The sequence below is a fragment of the Oryzias latipes genome, chromosome 1, assembly GCF_002234675.1.
Source record: "Oryzias latipes chromosome 1, ASM223467v1".
NCBI classification, from domain to species: domain Eukaryota; kingdom Metazoa; phylum Chordata; class Actinopteri; order Beloniformes; family Adrianichthyidae; genus Oryzias; species Oryzias latipes.
The window spans coordinates 35,763,544-35,783,835 of NC_019859.2; the positions used below are offsets into that span (position 1 = coordinate 35,763,544).

Consider the following 20,292-nt stretch of genomic DNA (forward strand, 5'->3'; position numbering starts at 1 on the left):
ACTTTCTAACCCATCAGCACTGAGATCAGGGTTTGACCATGCTTAGTTTTAACTCAGACTAAATCCCACACTAACTTTTTGCTTTTGAGAATTGGCACGGCTTTGTTCTTGTGCCGCCTCATTCAGTGAATACCATCAGAAAACCACCAAAGTCTTCATCTCTTTTTCACGTATTTCTTCTCTTACCTCCATTTGACCGAGTCCTCAGACTGAAACTCTATCAGCTTGAGATAACCCAGTCTGGCACGGCTCACTTAGACTATGAATAATTCTCACAACACTATCCGTTGATGAAGATATCTCAAGCTAATAGAAAATATGTTGCTGTACAGCAAATTTGAAACGAGAGTCATGTCTCCACTTTTGACAACGTCCCACACGCGTGTATTTGCAGTGTGTGCGTTTGTGTTGTGTGCGTTTTCAGCTGGGATCGTATCCTCGGCTGAGGGAGGAGACGGAGCGCATCGTCACCACTTACATCAGAGAGAGAGACAGCAAGACCAAAGACCAGGTGAGTTCAGGTGTGGTCCAACGTTAACCCGTGTGCCTCCAAGGCACGTTAGCATTGGGAGTGGGGTCATCTGGACCCCGAAAGATAGTGCACTGAACAAGCCGATACCTGTCTTGTGGGGTCTAGATGACCCCACTCCCAGTGTTAACGTGCCTCCGAGGCTCGTTAGCGTTGTATTTCTCCATTTATTTCAATGGAGGCAGAAATCCTGGAATATCTGGAAAAGTTCAAGGATTTGAAGGAGCAAAAGTCACAGCTGGAAAAAGATGAAAGAGCTGAACATTTGAATAGTTGAATGGATAACATAGATGAAACACTGTAGGAGTTAAGTGTATGGGTGTGACGATAACCGCATCACCGCGGTGATGACCTCATCACCACACTTTGCTGTACTCCTTCCTCCAACATTCTACAACACCTAAATAGTTAGTTCATTAGTTAGATAGGTAGTAGTTAGTTGTTACTGTTATTTGTTAATAAATAATACTACGTTGTAATTGTATTAATTTGCGACGCGGCCGCCGGGGGACTTTGTGTTTGGCGGGGGGGGGGCTTCGGTTAATCGCAACACTGCGCCCCCTGCTGGTTCATCACCGCGGTGATCAAAAATCCCACACCATCACAGCTCTAGTTAAGCGGCAAAAAATGGTGGAAGATACTAGAATAAAGAGAGAGAAACAGAAAAACAATGTGGTTGAATACTTTAGAGCATTCATCCAATAAACCACAGTAGCATTCCTTAAAAGGTAAAACAATCTAAAAAAACGGCTCACTTAAACTTATTTGTTTCATAGTTACAGTCTTATATGCAATGGTAACATTAAACCTGTTTAACAAAACTCAAAAGTTAGTGAGATAAAATGAATTGTACCAATAAATGATTATAGGGAATACTAACTCATGTGTAAAATACAGTCATTTAATGATTTAACTTCCACAAAGACATTTTGTGTTATATGTGGCTAAATGCTGAGAAAAAGTAATTGTTTGGTCGTCTACTGATCTAGGAATGAAGTGGAGCTGTGAAGAGAGGACTGCGTGCGTGAAGGATCTCTGAATAATGCGTGGTTTTGATTCCCTCGTGCACAGAAGCTAACGCGTGTTTGTCCTGCAGGTGCTGCTCTTGATCGACATTGAGCTCTCCTACATCAACACGAATCATGAGGATTTCATTGGATTTGCCAAGTAAAGCAGCTTCTCCTTGTTTTGTTGCGATTGCAGACGTCTCCTCCAGTTTGCGTCCCAACTTGTGTGATGCATCATGGTCTTCTAGTTCCAATAGAAGTGCGTGTTTTACGCCACAAGAACAGATTCTTTGTTAACTGGAAGGACCTTTTTTATTCCTACCTGAAAAGGGATCAAAGGCTTTTGGTTCATCGTGGATACAAAACATTTCACCTTTTTTTCAGAGAAGAGGGAAGGAGTTTTCTTTAAAGTAATTAAAGTACTTCCCTGTACTCCCCAAGCTGTGTTATTTTAGCATTTTCCTTTTAGTTATTTAATTATCTGGAGCACCAACCCTGTAACACAATATCTAAATCCAAATAATGCAGAACAAATGTGTGTTTTTCAATGCATTGAGCTGTAAAGTAAGGCAAGTATTATGAATAATACTACTTTATAACTTAAAGGTTTATACGTTATGTATCATTCTATGAAACCATATCCATATCAGATGGTACTTCGGTTAACTCTAAACTCTAAACCGTTGGGTGGAAAAGGACCGAACAAGTGCAGACGGTTAACACAGCTCATAAAGTGCTGATCAGTGAACATCTATGAAGTTCCTATTCTCGCTGGCTTGGAGGATTTGGACGTTTGATTTTTAAATTACTAATAAGGAAACACATAACTAAAATATTCTTTAAACTAATGGTATTTCCCGTCCATCTTGAAAAGGTTGTACTGTAAGTCTATTTCCAGATACAGACGGACGTGTCTGAAAATAGAAACATCCAAGTCTTTGGTGAAAAAACCGTTCTGGTTTTGATAGTCTGATAAAGTAGGCAGTCATTATATCCGTGGTTCAACAACTACAGGTACATTTTACTACCCAAGTATCTGCGAGAAAATGTCATCTTTACTTTGATCCTTAGCCTTACATTCATGGATTGATGGTAAGGTCCAGTCTTGAACGTCTTCATGTCTTGGTTTGGCTGTAAGAAAACCTCTTGAACGTTTCTCGGTCTGTAGATGTCTGTTTGCTTCTCAACAGACTGGATGTTGTCGTTCATGGTGGTCTGTTGTTTGCCTTGGCAGTGCTCAGCAAAGGACAGCGGCTAACGCCACCAAAAAGAGAGTCATTCCCAATCAGGTAAGAGACCTCGTGTTGCAGACTTTTCCCAGCATGCCCCTCACCTCTCCCCTTTCAGGTTTGTGTTATGAATGCTGCATATTCACAGGATTCAATTTTGGTTGGTGAAAGGCTCAAACCGGCGTTAATGAACGGTTGCTGCTTAATCTTTGAAGAAAATCGCTGGTGATGTTTAAAGCGTCGCCCTCGGCAACGCACATTCAAGCAGCCACTTCCGATGAAAAGAAAGTAGACGCACGTAAACGTGCTTTTCAGGCCTCTGTGTTCAAGTTTCTATGTCTGTTTTTGGGCTCCTCCTACTAAACCTGCAGCCACTGCTCACTGACAATGTCCGGCTCCAACATGGCAGCATCTGTATCTCCAAAAAAATGGCGACTGAATTGACTTCATTTGGTTTGGAGCCAAAAGTAAACCACTTATTTATGGATGACGTCACTCTTGCTCATTCCAGTTCTCTGATACAGTCAATGGTAGGGATGGACGCTCTCGTGAGGCAGAGCGGTGCGGGCGTGTCTCAACGAGCACAGATCACGTGGTCGATGACGTAAAAAGCGCCAAATGCTTCGTTTGGTAGAACCAGGGTTCAGATGTCACTCGTGTTGGAACAGTTATCTCTATAAATACAAATGAATCCCAAACAGTTTGTTGTTTCCTTTATATTGGAATCAGCGTCACTTCTTTGCTCTTTACCATGGCTCCTGGTAAAAAACCTTCTGGGGGTGGATCTATAGTGGTTAGGAACTATAGTCACATGACAGATGACTGAGTTAGTGGCGTTTCCATCCAAAGGTCATAGGTCATGGGAATCCAGACCAGCAATTAACAATTTTTGCCTTGCGTTTATTTTCTTTATGTCATGTATGTTCTACAGTGTCAGGAAAGCACTTCTCACAGAAATGGGTACACATTGTGTTGCTTTAACTTTTTTTAAAATGATCATTTCCACATTGAAGTGTTACAAGGAGCTTAGGTAAAGCCGATGATATACGTTCAGTCCGCCACCAGATGGCGCTGTTCTGTGTGCTTTCAGAGCCCCAAATGGTTGTAGTAGTAGGGTTAAAAGTTGTCATCTGGACTTGGTTTTTACTGTTGAAAACGTTTCAGCCAAGAAGCTTAGTCAATTCTGAAAGAGCTGGTAAAAGAGCTGGTTTAAATGCGCTAAAGGGGGAGGAGTCAGACCTGACTGTATAGATTGTTCACGTATACTACATGGTTTCAGGTCATTGGTAGGCCTTTGTCCTCAGCTAGGGTTGGGGACAGTGGCTACCTTCCCCAACCTGGTCATCACTGGTTGGGTTTGTTTGGGTTTCAGAACTCTGCTGGATGGACGGAAGAATAAAGCTGAGACCACCATTCTTATTGAGAGAAGGTTTATCCTTCGTGACAAAGACGGCCTCTTTCACTCGAATTTTAGCCAGGGAGAGAGGAGGGTTTAAGCGAGGAGTTACCAGCTGTTTCAGAGTTGACAAAGCCTTTTGGATAAGAGGTGAAACGTTTTGAGTCCAGATGACAACTTTTAAAGCTACTACTGCGATGGAATCAACCTGGATGAATGAGAGTCTTCACAGACATGCCCCAAAGGGTTGCTTCATTTTTCCGGTACAATTCCATGAACCCAGTGAAAGCTTCATGGGGCTTCTACTCCCATCCCTAGTCAATGGTTTAAACACAACACCTAAGTCCAAACTTAGTCTAAACTTTTACTGGAGGGTTAAAGTTTTAGCTAGCCGTCTCCGTTTGGAGTAACGCTCGTCTTGCGTTGCTGTGCAGGTGATCCGCAGAGGCTGGCTCACCATCAACATCAGCATCATGAAGGGCGGCTCCAAAGACTACTGGTTTGTTCTGACGGCAGAGTCTCTGTCCTGGTACAAAGATGAAGAGGCAAGTCAGCTGACCCGTAAAAACATGCAGCCAGTTTGGTTTGACATTTAGAATCAAATACATTGATCATTATTTCTAGATGGAATTCGTCAGTAGGAAATGGCACAAATGTACACGATTAAGATGAATCTTTTTGATGACATTGTGTGTCAGGAAAAGGAGAAAAAGTACATGCTGCCTCTGGATAACCTGAAGCTGAGAGACGTGGAAAAAGGCTTCATGTCCAGCAAACACGTGTTTGCTATCTTCAACACCGAACAGAGGTAGACATGCCTTGATATGGCCATGTTTGTCTTTAATTGTTTGGATTTCAGCTGAACTGTTGTGTATGTGTGTGTGTGTGTGTGTGTGTGTGTGTGTGCTCCTCACAGGAATGTGTACAAAGACCTGCGTCAGATTGAGCTGGCCTGCGATACCCAGGAGGAAGTGGACAGCTGGAAGGCCTCCTTCCTCAGAGCTGGTGTTTACCCAGATAAAGGCCAGGTGATGGTGGACTCTAGAACACGCTACACGCAGTAAATCCTCGCCAGCTGTTGTCGATCCATTAACAAATGTTGGTTTTCATCAATCATTTTGTGTATTCATGAATGTTGCTTCTGTGACAGCGACCAACAGTTATGTAAGCTTCCACGGCATGCGTTAAAAAGTAATCGTAAAAAGTAATTGGATCACTTTTTTCACGAAAAGCGGACTATTTGTTACGTGGTGTGGCGCGTTGTCATGGTAACGTGACAAGGCGCCGCACCACCGCTGCAGCGATATATCTATGCTGATGATCACGATGTGTTACATAAAGCATCAGTTCAGAGAGAAAGTTCTCCTCTTACCGCTTTTTTCGGTCCAGATGATGAAGATAAAGTTTGTTGTAAAGAAGCCGGCGCAGTGATACAGAACATTTAAGCTCTGTGACCGGAACTTCTTTTTGGGGCGTGCGGTTATCACTTTTTAATGTACACCCAGCAGCCAATCAGAATCAAGTATTCACCCAGACCGTGTAATAAAATAAATGTAAGTACAGCTATGTCATAGTGGCAGGTCTTGTCACTGCAAGGTTAAAGTTTTTGAAGCGTGTCAAATTCAGTGCTGAACCAAAAACGTGACCCATAATCATGAGGCTTTCACCGCGTGTGGGAGGAGCTACTGTCTAAATTTTTCAGCCTCATCGCTACATGGAAGCGTTTACCGTGTATCTCACATGTGTCAAAGCGGGCCAAATTTTAACCCGCTGCGTGATTATAATCGGCCCGTGGTATATACTGTACCGCTCATACTACAAATCCCACAATGCTTTGCTAGTACGTTGGCGCGCAGTCGAAACCAGCAAGCGCTCCTTTTTTCTGTAGACAGTCACTGACAGCCATCCTCCAGTCACACCGGACAAATTCATTTCAGCTCCACAAAGGGAAAGATGGACAACAGGAGCTTTGAGGACAGGCGGGAGGCAGATGATCTGTTCACCAATGCAAAGAAAGACCTGTTTGTCTCGTGGGCGGAGCTAACATAAGAATGTAACATAACTAGACACTATATGAAAAGGTTAAACATTACATATCAGTTAAACATAACTATCAGTTGCTGTTAGTTTTTGAATAAAATCTGAGTTTGGCCCGTGGCTTTACCTCACTGCTTCATTCTGGCCCCCTGTGAGTTTGGGTTTGGCCCCCCCTGCTGTATCTCATAAACAGTCAATGCACGGGAGACACGGATGACGCTGAGATTGTTTATGTTGAAGAGCTCTACCAAAGCGTCTCCACCTCTGGGTTCATGACATCATTCAGAGACTCTCCCGGTACGGCGAGCTTCACCGTCTTCAAATGACGGCGCTTTCAGCGGGACTTCTGTCTCTCTGTGACCCAGTTTGACGACCTGCTGTCCCGCATCCGTCTGAGGAGGGAAAAAATGAAAATGAGAGAAACTTTTTGTTATCATCTCTTTTAAAAACAAGAACAATATTGTAAAGTTCAGAAGGAGAACAATCAGATTCTCCTACATGTTGGTTTGGGACTCCACCCACTGATGACATCATCAACACGTTAAAGCTTAGTCCCTGATTGGTTGATGCGATGTGTCAAATTAGGATTGTTGTCCAAATCCTGCTGCAACGCACTGCTTTAAGACCGGCGCTCCAAACGTACTGCAGGACCGAGATGGCGTCTGTACGCCAACTTACAATTGGAATTGGAATGTATGCCTTAGTCCAAACTGCACAAAGGGATGGACACAGTTGTCAGCGGTACAAAACGGTCAGACCTGCACGGCTCACGCAGGCGACTGGCACAGAACCTCACGGTTGTTGGGCGTTCTGTTTGTGTTTTTCTACGTTCATCCGGTGCCGACAGGCCGTGTTGTACACGTGTTGTACACACACATGTACAACACGTTATGAGGAAATAGGTGAGACGCTGACGCATGGCACGGATTTTCCCTTTTTCTTAACCCCCCCAAAACCCTATAAACAAATCAAGGAGCCCGTTAGTGCTGTTCACGTGACACGTGCACGCTCCTCACTGCACCATGACTGTGAGAAACGAGCCAATCGGAGTGGTTGTGTGGACGTCATACGCTCACTTGCACTTTACGTGCGTGTAGCGTTTGTGCGGTCAGAAAGGAGCCAGAACTCACACCTCGCTAATGACTAGAGTGTGCCGTGAGGACGCCAGCATCACCCGTACGTCATACGTGTGTATAACTTACACTATCCTCACACGATACACTAAACACACGCACAACAATGGTACGTTCCGTTTCCATGACGTCCCTAAAGGTGGCTGTATGAGCCTCAAGCCTCCCGTTAAGATGCAGCCGCTCGTCTCTCTGACCCCCCACGGACCCGGACGACCCATAAACCCGATGCACCCATACGAGTCAAGCGCCGATCGCGTGCACGTGACTAAAGCATGAAATAGTTTCTCAGCCTGAAGCACTAAAAGAGATTCATCACAGAAATCTCCTTCCTCATTCTTGGAGCGGACATATTTACTGGCACCTTCAGGGATCCGTCGCTTCCTACCCACTTCCTGTCGCTTCTTACCCACTTCCTGTCGCCTCCTACCCACTTCCTGTCGCCTCCTACCCACTTCCTGTCTTTGCTCCTCTCCAGGCAGAAAATGAGGATTCTCTGACCCAGAGCGACATGGTGTCCATGGACCCACAGCTGGAACGGCAGGTGGAGACCATCCGGAACCTGGTGGACTCTTACATCAGCATCGTCAACAAGTCCATCAGAGACCTCATGCCCAAGACAATTATGCACCTGATGATCAACAACGTAGGACGGTTTTCTGCTGTTTGCAGCTTCCATGCCTCAGCTCCATGCAGATGTTCTAGTTGGTTATTAGCTTTTGGTTTAGAGCACTAGAATAAATATCCGTCTCATAACACGTTGAAAATGATGGAAAATAAGATCTTCTTCCTTTGTTAGAAGTGAAAAACTCTGCAACTGGAAAGAGTAGAATTTGTAAGATTTGTTCAAATAAGTTGTTTTTCTCTTCTAAGAATCTTGAAATTAGCGACAAACACTAATATTTGTTTGGTTTTTTGCTCTGATTGATGGAATTATTATGTTTTAAAATAAGAGTGTATTGGTAAAAGAAAGTTTTATATCTTTAAAGTAAGTATATTTACATACTTTCTTGTACTTTTCCCCCCAAAAATATCTTATTTTAAACAGTCCAACCCTCCTAATTTCTAGATTAGTTGCTTAATATAAGACCAGAATGACACCTTTTAGAATAAAGTGTCTGTAAATTATGAGTCAAAAACTAGTTTCATTAGAGAAATGATTTAAAATAAGATGTTTATAAGATAACTCAACAAGATATTCAGGATTTATTGGCTAAAAATAAGTCTGAAAAGTTACCATTAAGGTAGTTTTGTCTTATATAAAGTGTTAAAAGGTAAATAAACTAGAAACTATACCAAATATTTGGTGATATTTGGTGTTTTTGCAGTGAGGCTGGTAAAGTCAGAGCTGGTCGGACATTTTTCCTGAAGTGAGATTTAAGAATGAGATAAATTTGTTGGATAGATTGTTGAGCGTACTCTGTCGTTGTCATAACATCCGCTGTTCGTCTTCTCCTCTCCAACATTCAGACGAAGGACTTCATCCACTCCGAGCTGCTGGCCTACCTGTACTCGGCTGGGGACCAGGGCAGCCTGATGGAGGAGTCGGCCGAGCAGGCCCAGAGGCGAGACGAGATGCTGAGGATGTACCACGCTCTGAAAGAGGCCCTCCTCATCATCGGAGACATCAGCACCACCACCGTGTCCACGCCTGTGCCTCCGCCGGTCGATGACACCTGGATCACCAAAGAACCAAGGTGACAAATATTGCAAGTCTACATTTTACAGAAGTAAATCTGCCAGAAAAAAAACTTTATGCAAGAACAAGTAAAGGAGGAAGTGGGGAAACGTGTTTACTTCCTGTTATAAGCACACGGGGCCATGAGTATGTATCCATATAAACGTTCTGCTTACGCTTTCTCCACCAAACAAATCATATATCTGATAGAGTAAATAAAAAGTATTTGACCTTTTCCATTTGAAAGGTGTATTAATATTCAAAAAAGTTTTTTTCTAATTTATACTAATTCATACTAATTTTTACATAAAAATACGATACGTATCATGACAGGTATCATGATATGTATCTTATCGCCATACGTATCACGATACGATACGTATCGTATCGCCAGACTCTTGCCAATACACTCCTTAATTCACTGTGTTATCAATTTGTATCAAATTATTTTTTTAACACACAAAAATGTTAATAGAATATAACTTTCATTTTTTCCTACATGATCATTTACAGAATAATACTTTGACTAAATTTAAAGTTGTGTTTTACTCTGTTTTTAATGACAGCCCTCCCCCATCTACCCGCCATGCCAACTCAATGACACTCCCCCCTAACCGACCTCCAGCAGTACGGGGACCCAGCTCAGCCCCTCCCCCATCTCTCAACCCTTCGCCGGCCTTCGGAGTGCCGCCTTTACCCTCCCGCCCTGGTCCCCTCCAAGCCCACGTGGGGGAGGCCAACTCTGCTGCAGCCCCTCTTGTACCGTCAAGGCCAGCGCGGGTGCCCCCATCTCTGCCGCCAGGAATCCCCAGGTAAAACGTTGACGTCGTTTAGGCTAGGCCTGCAAAATACATCGCAAATTTATTGTTACTGCGATATTAAGCTGTACAATGCGCATATCGCTAAAGACGGCGAAAAACTGCAATAAATAGCAACATTAAATCTGCCAGAAGAATCTTATTGCAGCTTAAAGTATTCAACGAATCACATAAATCAATTAATGCATTTGACCAATCAGATGGACTGAATGCGATTTGCACGTCAAATTCGCTGATCGCCCGTCCAACAATTTGTCCATAAGCTTGACGCTCCAGCGGCGTGTGGGAGGAGCTACTGTCTAAAGATGAATCCTCATGGCTTCGTGGAAGCATTGCCGGTAAACAGCTCATAAGACATGGATGATGTTTAGAGATCCGGTTTATTCATTTTGAGGAGTTCTACATAAATGCCGGTGACCCCGCCTCCATGTCTGAGTCTATGACATCATTCGGTGATTTTCAGCGGTACTTCCGTTTCTCTGTGACCTAGTTTGGTGAGTTGCTGTGTCACGAAAGTGTCAGGAGTAAAAAAATAAATACAAGTAAGAGTAAATTCAGGGGACTTGTTTGTTAGTTTGTTTAAATTAAAATTAGAAAAATATCCTAAAGTCCAGGAGGCTGGAGCAGGCTGCCTCCACACGCCGCAGCGTGAAGCCCGCGACCTGTCCGGGCTGCACCGCGCCTTAGCCGGGTTGGGCTCTGGCAACCCCGCGACCCCGAAAAGGATACGGCGGGTTAAGAAAATGGATGGATGGAAGTTCATGACAAGAACTGCCGGATCGACTGTCCATGTTGGATTGTACTCCACCGCTGATCCAGGAACCGAACACAGTCCCTGATTGGTTGACTTGACCGTTGACTGAAACCTCATTGGTTGAACTCTGATCATTCCACGCCGCTCAAAGTTCGCCGCTGCCAGACCGCCGCACCTGACGCACCAACCACGGTGCAGGACCCTGAACGGCCCTGCCGCACAAATCGCATTCTGCGTGAATGCAGCATCAGTCACATGAACACGTACGGGGGGGGGTTTGACCCTGTATTTGGGTCATCCGTGTCCATGGAGGGTCTTAGGCTACGTTAACACTGCAGGCCTAAACGACCCAATTCCGATTTTTTTGCCTATGCGACCCGGATCTGATCTTTTCAGATCTGAACCACAGATCTGATCTTTTCAAATGTGACGTCTGAACGGCCAGGCCACATGAATCCGACCCGTACGTCGATACGCAGCAAAAGTCATCATTCATATTAGAGACAGAAGTCTTCCATACAATTGCTATGATAGAGAACAGACATAGAGATGTGATTGGGTTTGGTTGTTGGGCCGATCAGAACCTCAACAGGGAACCTGTCAGCGCCGTCAGACGTGATCGACCCTCTGATGCTAAACGTTCTGACTGCCGTTGGCGTTCTCGCCTTCCTGATGGGTTTTCTCCTCCCATATGACCCCCCCCCCCCCCCCTCCTGTTGCCTCCTCTTACAGCAGGAGACCACCAGCTGCACCCAACAGGCCCACGGTGGTCCGGCCGTCAGAGCCCTCCCTGCTGGACTAGGAACCCCCCGTTTCCTCTGGTCAGCCGTCAGCACCCTGCGTCCGGTCGGACCGGTTTCCGGCGTTCCCAAGCGTCGTGGTTCGGTTCTTCTGTCACTCCATGGACATTTAAGGACAGCGTTGAGAATCTGTCATTTCAAGTCATGTTTCTATAAACATGAATCACAGACTTTACTGAGGATCAAACACTTTTCATGAGTTTTATACCAGCGTGTTTCATCACTTATCTGCATTTGCTGAAAATAAATCTCAGAAAAACAGATTCAAACCGTTGAATTTAGTTGATTTGTTTCCTGTTCTAGTATACATGGTTCTACTTTTTCTCATAAGGGTAAATAAGAATAGAAAAACATCTGACAAGAACGTAAACATCAGCACATTTCCTCTAAATATTCCTCTTTAATAAAAATGTTCATGCATAAATACACACAGAGGCTTCTATTGTTAAGGAATAAAGAACCTGATGTGTGCCGCTTCCTGAGGGGTTGTTCTGTTTTTGTGTCTCTTGTCAAATTAGATATCAACAGTTCAAAATCTAGATTTTCAGGATGGGAGGTGATTGTGTTGTGGTGACATTGTGTGCTTTTACACAAAAACGACTGTTCAGTTACTTATTGGAGCCAAAACCAAAATCAGTCTGAGATGAGAACCTTGTCAACGTTTCATTTTTGTCGACCTTCTGTGGGTCTAAAAGCTGATTTAGTCGTTCCAAGTTCATCATTCTAACAGCCATGAACACGCCGCCGCTGCATGGCGAGCTGCTCCACCTGGTTGTAGCGGCTTCCGGTTGGTGGTAGACGGTCAGTGATGGACTTCGCTGTCAGCAGACAGGGGGGGGGTCCTCACGTGCATCAAAAACCCGTCCCACGAGGAAGGGGGAGTCAGGGATCCCCAACCCCATCCCTGGTGGGAGGGACCAGGCCCTCGGTGGCGGCGGTTGTCTCCCCCCAAGTCTGGGATCACATCCGAATCCAGGCGGTGCCGGTTCTGGTAATTTTATTCCTCAGAATAGCTGGAAATCCTTCCTGAACACCACAAATGAAGTCGAATGCATCAGATCTGTCATCACGTTCTTGTCTGATCGCCAGGACATGTGAAATTGCGCTAACACTAGCCCTTGTGCTATCCTATGGGGTCCAGATGACCCACCTCCCAATGGTAAAGTGCCTAGGATAGACCAAAGGTTACGGTTATCAAGCTCTCATCCGTTCTTGGTGGAAAATAAGAGTTGAATGAGTGGAGTCGTCCCCCATTGCCTCCTGAGTCGGTGGAGTTTGGCAGGCTTTGAAAAGGAGATAACTGGAGATGCTCACATGAACCCACAGGAAAAACGTGCTGCTACATCTCTGGTCGGGTCAGGACACGGATGAAAGCCGCCATGCATACGGATTCTCACATGAGAACAAGAAAAGACGTCCAAAGAAATGAACGACTATATTTATTCGGTAAAAACCACTGGCATCCACGTAGAAGAACAGAAAACATCCAAACATTTGCAAAAATGGTTTCAAATGTGTGGAATCAGTAATGTGTTAAGAAAAACAGGAAGTTTAAGCAGACGTCCACATCCATACCAAGTCATCACGATTTCCCAAAAGCAGCATCCGTTGACAGACGGAACCTCGTCCTGTTGGTCAGCCTGGACCGTGTGTGCAGACGGGCTGACCAACAAGTCTGCATAATGTGACGGCTTTAGCCGTTTGGACCCCTAAACCACACAGCACATATGTGAGCGCTCAGCCTTTAGCTCCGTAGACCCTCATCCCAGACTCCAGAACATCTCATGTCTGTCTGAGGATCCTCAGCCGTTCTGCTCTTCGGTTCCAGGGTCGTCTGTGTGACGTTTCGGTTCTGGAGAAACTCCTCGGACGAGCAGCGAAACATTAAGATCAACCTTTTAAAAGTCCAGAAGCTCTGAAGAACAGAATCCCGATTTGGAACGTCCGTATGGGTCCACGGAAAACGTTAGCGGCACTTGTTGGAGCAGAAAAGGTTCTTCTACCTGAAACATCCCTAAAGCCCCACAGAGTCTGACTTTATGTGCAGACTCTCCTCTTATCGTCAAACAGTTTCCTCACCGTGTAAACCTGGAAGGAGACGGGAAAGGGAAATCAGACGCCGTTTGAGACGACAGGAAGGAGCACGGCGGCGCTGTGGTCCTACCTGGGTGAGAGCCACGCACAGCATCACCAGAACGCTGGCACAGGACCAGAACGACACCCGCCAAAGGTTATCCTCCAGGAGGTTTCGGTCCCGCGCCTCAAAGGCCCGCAGCACGGTCTGCATCTGCCGGCTGCGGTCCAGGCGTCTGTACACGGCGTCCATGGAGTCCTGGAGACACGGGACGGTCAGACGGTTAGAGCTGCTGCAGCACGACAAATGATCTGGAGTTCACCTTCACATGTAAAACACTCCAAAATGTGCGAGGAACAGATAAACGCCACTTTTACGAGCTCGCCGCACAAACGCCGTTCAAAACCGACAAACTTTAAAGTCTTCTGATCTGTTCTCAAAGAGATCTTTGAACTAGAAAGAGCTGTATTACCAGAAATGCAGGGTTGATGCTATATTGATGAAGGAAAATGAAACTCAAAGGGTCATAAATGGCTAAATTTGTTACGGTGTGGCTCTGGAGGAGCTTCAGACCGCCGTCCGTCCGGCCGCTCTGCGTGAGCGAGCTGCTGGACTCAGGAGAACCGGGTCTCCCGATAGAACCGGGTCTCGTAGCAGAGGAGCGGCTCTGGGACGGATGTGAGCTAACGGAGGCGGCTATTGAATGGAGAAACGCTGCAGAGTCCTGAGAAACCGTGGAAACAATCCTGTGAATTCATGTTATTTCTGAATAAAGGCTGATGTTGTTCCCACATGTTTACATGCAGCAGAGATGCAGATTGCAGCATCGACCGCATGGATTTGAACTGCATCCACGGCTAAATGCTGTTGTTAGCACGTGTTAGCCTAAGCTAACCCTTCTTCTGGCTCTGTGCAGCCAAGAAAACGTGAACAAGCACTCATTAATAATCATAACAATAATAAAATCATCTCTATGCTGCAGCTTGTTTGTTTACAACAGAACTCAATGTTTCTTCTTCTACAGACGTTTCTGGTATTTTAGAGAGTTCTGCACGTGTCACAATGATTTATTCTGACATAAAGTGTGGAGTTTGTAAACGTTTGTTATAATCAGATCAAGTTTTTCTGGATCCATAAACACAGTTCAATTCTAATCCCATCTTTGATCCAATCAGAGATATTTTGCACATAGATCCGCAGCTATTGAAGCCTGTGAAGTTTGGAGGCGATAGATCAAAATCCTTAGGAGTTTCAACTTGTAGCTAAAGGTCTTTTTTTTTTTTTTTTTCTTAATTGTAGTTCCTGTGGCCATCCCATAATAATTTGAAAACTTCCTTTGGCAATCCCCGCCCCGAGTTTTGGTTTTGTTCGTGGAGTTTCAAATATCGTCGTACAGCTTCCAGCTGGTGCGTTCATGGTCAGGGTGCCTCAGTTCTACATAGATCTATACATCCCTCCGCTCCACCTGTCAGTGCCTCTATGTACTTTTAGCCCAGGGTTCGCTTGGCCGCTGCGCCGGACACAAGCAGTGGATTCCAGCTCACCATCAGCCACGGGGTCTGGGATTTAGACTCCTCCCCCTTTTCTGCACGCCTGCATTCGTTCATTTATGAAGAAACATTAGAACAGTCCTTCCAGCTTCTGATTCCTAAAGTCAAACGGAGTCTCCTACTCGGATGTCTTCCAGCTTGTACTCCAGCAGGCTCCCGTCAGGCTCGTCCAGCATCGGCCACTCCTCGTCTCCGCCGGCGTCTCCGCCCGGCGCCTCCGTGAGGATTTCAAAAAACACCATCTTCTCAGAGAAGCGGCTGAAGCTGTTATCAAAGCAGATCTGATAGTCCCCGCCCTCTGTAGGCTCCACCCTGAAACAACAGGAACAAACTCAATAAACAACTAGACTTGTAGAGTCCGTCGGGTCGAACGTGAGCCGGGCTTCAAGCAACGAACACGTGAACGCCGTCAGAACGCCGAGACTCGACGATCAGCCGAACGCCTTCAGGGGAAACGATGGTGAAGTCCACGTCCATCCCAGCGCCGGCAATCACCTGGAAGGACCGGAAGAGACAAGTAAGCACAGAGGCCACGCCCCTTTCCCTCTCCGCCCCCTCACTGCTGAAAAACCACGTGGTGCAGGACCATCTAACGTCCTGGATTTTAAAAGCAATTCGACAAAAATGACGGTAAATATGACGTCATCGATTTCACAAAGTGAAAATGTAATAAATGCGAACATTCTTACCACGACTATAATTCCACTGTGTTCTCATGATGAAAACGTTAAAGTTAAAAATAAAAAATATAATTTAAACACATTTTTTCACAAAAAAAGCAATGCATCGTGGTCTATATTAACCAACGACTGGCTTTTCCCAGAGACTCCTGGGAAATTTCTAGGCTCTGGATTCTGCAGGGAGGGTCTACGGCAGGGGTGGGGCCAACTACGGCCCGGGGGCCAAATGTGGTCGGTTAAACTATTTAATCTGGCCCGCCTGGCTGGAATAAATCACAGAGAATCCTCATTAGGGTTTTATTTGTCCCTGGAATTCAGGTTCTACAGATAAATTGACCTTTGTTGAGGCGCAGAAAGTCATTTTTCTGATCCTTCCAGCACCACATCAATGCAGCATTTCTCCAAGTTTGCATGTTTCCTTAAGGGGCATCAACCCACTGGTGCAATTGGCACTAAATTAAGAAAAAAGGGCCACAGTTCTCAAATAAACCCCCAAAGATGTTGTTTTAAAGTATATATGTAACAATTTTCTATCAAAATGAAGGACATAACCAAAGATAAATCCTTTCCCAAAGTATTAGGGGCCGTCGTCAAAGGAAAATAAATCCATCAGGATAAAGTTGTAAAATCTAAGAAAAAGTTCTAATTTTATGAGATAAAAATCACACATTTTGGGTTAAAATGGAGGAAACAAGTCCTGCTTTTTACAAAAATAGGATCTTGAGCAGCGTGACGTCCATCCCATTTCTCTGCAGTACAAATGAAACCGGTCCGATTGGATCTTCTCTGCTGAAACATTTTAAAAGCTTTTATTTTGAAAAAAAAAACATGACCTTTTCCTTGTATAATTATGACTTTTTGAAGTTGAACAACTTTTTTGTCGCCTCTATTTCCTCATAAATGTTCGACTTTATTCTCATGTTGTTGTCATTGTAAACGCGTTGACCGTCTGGAAAAGCACAGATAAATCCAATCCATTATTATTCTTATTATTCTTAATCTTCCCACCCGGAAGTGAGACGACGTGGTCTCTGAGGCCCCGCCTTTCTCTTTCCGGAACCCCCATGGGAGCCGATTCTGTTCCGTTTAGACTCTTTAAAAAAATTCTAATGTACATTTGGATTTAGACAACATTTTATTCCGTTTTAAAGCCACATGCCTCTGATCATCATGTGTCTTTACATTCTTATGGTGAAGCACTAACTCTCTCTATCAAACCTCTGTTTCTGCTCTGTCTGTTCTGCTTCATAATTATTCACTCACAATTTCGTGTTTGTTCACGGTTGCGCTCATAAATATGATGAAAAACGATTAAATGTTATTTGATTTCAGGGTTTTCCTTGAAAAGTGAACAGAGTCTGTCTGTGAGCTGTAACTGGTGGTTAGCTTTACTAAAGTTGTGTCTCGTGCTCAACGTTTATTGTTTGTAACTCGTAAAAAAGCCGCGGGAAGGTTTCGGAGAACAGTGTGGCGGTCGTCTTTCGTGTCTGGACAGCAGTTACCTGATATTCGACCTCCATCGTTCCATTCTGGACGGCTGACTGGTAAAAACATTCCGAACTTCCGGCGGGGAGCAGGAACGTCAGCTCGTTGTCCTGGTTCCGTCCGAAACAGTCAACGGCGCTCGCGCTCAACATGAAGACCGCGGCGAAGCAGAAACGTTTCCAACGGTTCCGAGCTGTTGTCGGGACGACGTCCATGGTGGAGAAACGTCCAGCGCTCCCTGCTGTCAGGGGCTCCTCGGTGTGTCCGCATAAACACTTATCTACCTTCAGCCATCGACCCTAACAGCGCTCTTCCGCACCACAGCTTTGGCATCTTGTGATTGGATAGACCGAGGCCCCATGGTCCGAGCTTTGGACCAATCAGAGCAGGAAGAGCAGCGTCGGTCCTCCAATCACTGCAGGGCAGAAGTTCTGACTCTACGGAGGAACTCCCTCTTTTTTATTGATTTATTTTATGTGATCGCTTCCATAAAAAACAAGGAACATTAAACTGTACATCAATTGTTCAAAGTAAACGCCAGGGGGGGATACTTACACAAAAATAAACTTATATTAAACGATAAAGCAGAGCAAAATGAAAAGTTTTAATAGCCTTTTTGTTTGTAATGGGGGAAATGGAGTGTAAGCCAAATCTAATTTGGGCTGATGAATCAAAAAAATTGGGACCTTTATTGGTAAATTTAGTTTTGTAAATATATTATTTGGTAGTAGAAACAGGAGATTTTTTAAATACAATTGAAATGAAAGTGTATTATCATAATTAATGAAACCAAATGAGATGTTTTTCCATGTTAAAGTAAAATGTGTATAAATTTTAGTTTTTATCAGATTTGTTAATTGGTCCCAAATTTTTTCCAGTGCAAAAGATCTGCATGAACGTCTCCTCAAATTGGAAAGAACAATTTTAGGAATTTCCCTCTCCATCCATAAAGACTAAAAGAGTGCAGGACTTTTTTTTATTTTTAATAATCTTTATTGAAAACATATAGAATCATAACACAAAGATGTGTCAACTCTAAAATGCACAGATACAAAAACGAGAAATAAAATGTGCCAGGGGAACATTCAGAAATAAAACAACAACAAAAACACATGTAGGGGCGGCTGTGGTGCAGCGATAGGGCAGCCGACCCCTGATTAGTGGTTGCAGGTTTGATTTCCACCCTGCCCGTCCATGAGTCAAAGTGTCCTTGGGCAAGACACTGAACCCCACCTTGTCTCTGGTGAAAGGTTGCGGCGCCAGTGTTCGGCAGCGGAGCCGCCACCAGCGTCTGAATGTGTGTGTGACTGTAAAGCACTTTGGGCCTTTGATGAAGGTGGAAAGCGGCAAATAAGTAAATGCCATTTACCATTTACCATGTGACTCTGGAACCCCAGGTTTGAAACCCCTGGTCAGGGCTAATATAGTTGGTGAGAGCTATTTATAATTTTTATGACATCAATGTAGTATTATGTCATACCACTTGATATTTAGATGATCTACTTTGATGTCACTAAAGCTGCGTTCGCACCGAATGCGATTCGCGCTGCAAATCTGTGTCAGCCGCCTCTCCTTGACTGCGCGGCGAATTCTCTGCTCGCCGCCTGTCCAAAAACGTGTTCCTTAGCTTGACGCCGTGGCCGCGTGTGGGAGGAGCTTCCAGCTTACGCTTTTAGCCTGATCGCTACATGAAGAGGTTGCCTATGTTGATCTCATTTACAATTTATGGATGACACGGGTGACGTTGAGAGATCAGGTTTATTTAGTAAAACATCCGTACACATCGGTACATCGGCGTCTCCACGTTGGGTTCAAGGGATCATTTAGAGATTCTCCCGGCACTGGGAGCCTCACTCACACAGCTGTGTCTGTATGACAGCCACTACTGTTTCCAGTGTTTCTGTGTCTCTGTGACCCACTTTGAAGGCTCACTGTCCTGCATTAACCAGAGAGGGGGAAATAAAATTGAAAAAAATCTACAGGACCATTTTTATTATTTTTATTATTGTCTCTATGAAAATAAGCCCCCCCGCCCCAGTGGCTTTACAAAATAGATGGGCGTTCAGGACAAAAACCCTCGCATTAGATGTGTATTCTACCCAATACACTGATGGGCACTGATCAGTGCCCAAAGACGAGTTCCTGATTGGTAGATCCGATACGGCGACCTGGCCAAAACTCAGATATTTGAGCTCTGACCTTGCCGCCCTAATCGTGCTGCTGCCAGAACTTTGTGCCGTGCCCGCCGCTCAAATCACGCCGCAGGACCTCAGATCGCATATCTTAAATTGAAAGTTGCTGCCTCTCCCGCAAGAATTGCATTCAGTGTGAACGCAGCTCAAGAGGGAGGTACACTTGAAATCCATTGATAGATTGAGAACTGAGAAGCCTTCTTAAAGAGATCGTTTGAAATAGTTCTTCAAACAATCATCATTTTTCACACATTTCCTTACATCCCCCCTTAAATCCAGACAGCAGTTACTGTTTGCTTTTTCTACTGATTGATTACTGTGTCTTTAAGACAAGTCCTTGAAGGCATCACACTGTCATTGTGACCAAGATGGGAAGCATGACAGTTTGAATCTGGGGAAAAACAAACACTGCTGCCATTGACGGTAAAAATGTATCTGTCATCACAAAAAAAAGGGAACTAGTGCATCTCCAAAGTGAAAAGTTCAAGTGAAACAAAAGTTACCCGTTCACGTAAAGTCCACAGCCGTGTGAATTCCCTTCACAGCTCGTGTGAATTTGTGCGACAGTCAAGCTGGAGAACTTAAACAGATAATGAACCGCTGAGAAATGAAAAACAATGTCATTATTTCAGTTTTAAAAATAACAAGGAACTTGTTCAGTTACAAGGCTTGACAGTCATGTTGTCCTCGTCTGAAGCGTCTAACCCCGCAGTGATTCTAAGAAGAAGTTAATGCCTCAAGCAGCGTTGTGTGGCCCACAGGCGCTACCCGCCCCGCCTTTGTGGCCCCCTTTCCACTTGCCATCACTGGCTGGTAAGTTTCTTCTCACTGATGAAATGATCAAAAACAATAAATTATGTAGAACCTAGTGGTGTGTTTGAGTTTGATAGTTTTTGTATATAGTAGAGTTTGTGCGACAATGTCTGAATGATG

General features: G+C 44.6%; 2 protein-coding genes across 9 annotated transcripts in view; one reads left to right on the forward strand and one right to left on the reverse strand.

Annotated features, from left to right (window-relative positions):
* LOC101155909 (dynamin-2) overlaps positions 1–11,860 on the forward strand; it is a 30,981-nt gene extending 19,121 nt beyond the window's left edge. For 4 of the 7 annotated variants that reach the window (XM_020706375.2, XM_004066318.4, XM_020706370.1 and 1 more), the window contains exons 11-20: positions 425–511; positions 1,626–1,696; positions 2,771–2,825; positions 4,596–4,706; positions 4,860–4,969; positions 5,078–5,189; positions 7,807–7,974; positions 8,799–9,025; positions 9,573–9,818; positions 11,311–11,860. In XM_020706375.2, the coding sequence (XP_020562034.1) occupies positions 425–511; positions 1,626–1,696; positions 2,771–2,825; positions 4,596–4,706; positions 4,860–4,969; positions 5,078–5,189; positions 7,807–7,974; positions 8,799–9,025; positions 9,573–9,818; positions 11,311–11,380 (1,257 nt within the window). In that variant the 3' untranslated portion in view covers positions 11,381–11,860. The remainder of the gene's footprint in view (positions 1–424; positions 512–1,625; positions 1,697–2,770; positions 2,826–4,595; positions 4,707–4,859; positions 4,970–5,077; positions 5,190–7,806; positions 7,975–8,798; positions 9,026–9,572; positions 9,819–11,310) is intronic. The other 3 variants (XM_020706377.2, XM_011480898.3, XM_020706374.1) reach the window with 1 other exon arrangement.
* A 940-nt stretch (positions 11,861–12,800) lies between these two features.
* Positions 12,801–17,508, reverse strand: LOC101156470 (transmembrane emp24 domain-containing protein 1). Of its 2 annotated transcripts, XR_002290949.2 has the most exons (6): positions 17,185–17,508; positions 15,400–15,497; positions 15,125–15,314; positions 13,543–13,710; positions 13,058–13,466; positions 12,801–13,018 (listed from the first exon to the last, which is right to left on the reverse strand). XR_002290949.2 is itself a non-coding variant. In XM_004066321.4 (5 exons), exons 1-5 carry the CDS (start codon positions 17,380–17,382, stop codon positions 13,416–13,418), a joined length of 705 nt encoding a protein of 234 aa, XP_004066369.1. In that variant the 5' UTR covers positions 17,383–17,508; the 3' UTR covers positions 12,801–13,415. The 2 variants fall into 2 exon arrangements, 1 of the variants encoding a protein (XP_004066369.1); XM_004066321.4 differs by having other exon boundaries at positions 12,801–13,466.
* Between the last annotated feature and the right edge of the window lie 2,784 nt (positions 17,509–20,292).

Excerpts from the sequence above, each read along its gene's own strand:
- LOC101156470 (XM_004066321.4), bottom strand. The coding sequence starts at position 17,382 with ATGGACGTCGTCCCGACAACAGCTCGGAACCGTTGGAAACGTTTCTGC. Across the intron at positions 15,498-17,184 it reads CGATGGAGGTCGAATATCAG|GTGATTGCCGGCGCTGGGAT; the intron begins GTAACTGCTGTC and ends CGGTCCTTCCAG. Across the intron at positions 13,711-15,124 it reads ACAAGCTGGAAGACATCCGA|GACTCCATGGACGCCGTGTA; the intron begins GTAGGAGACTCC and ends CCGTGTCTCCAG.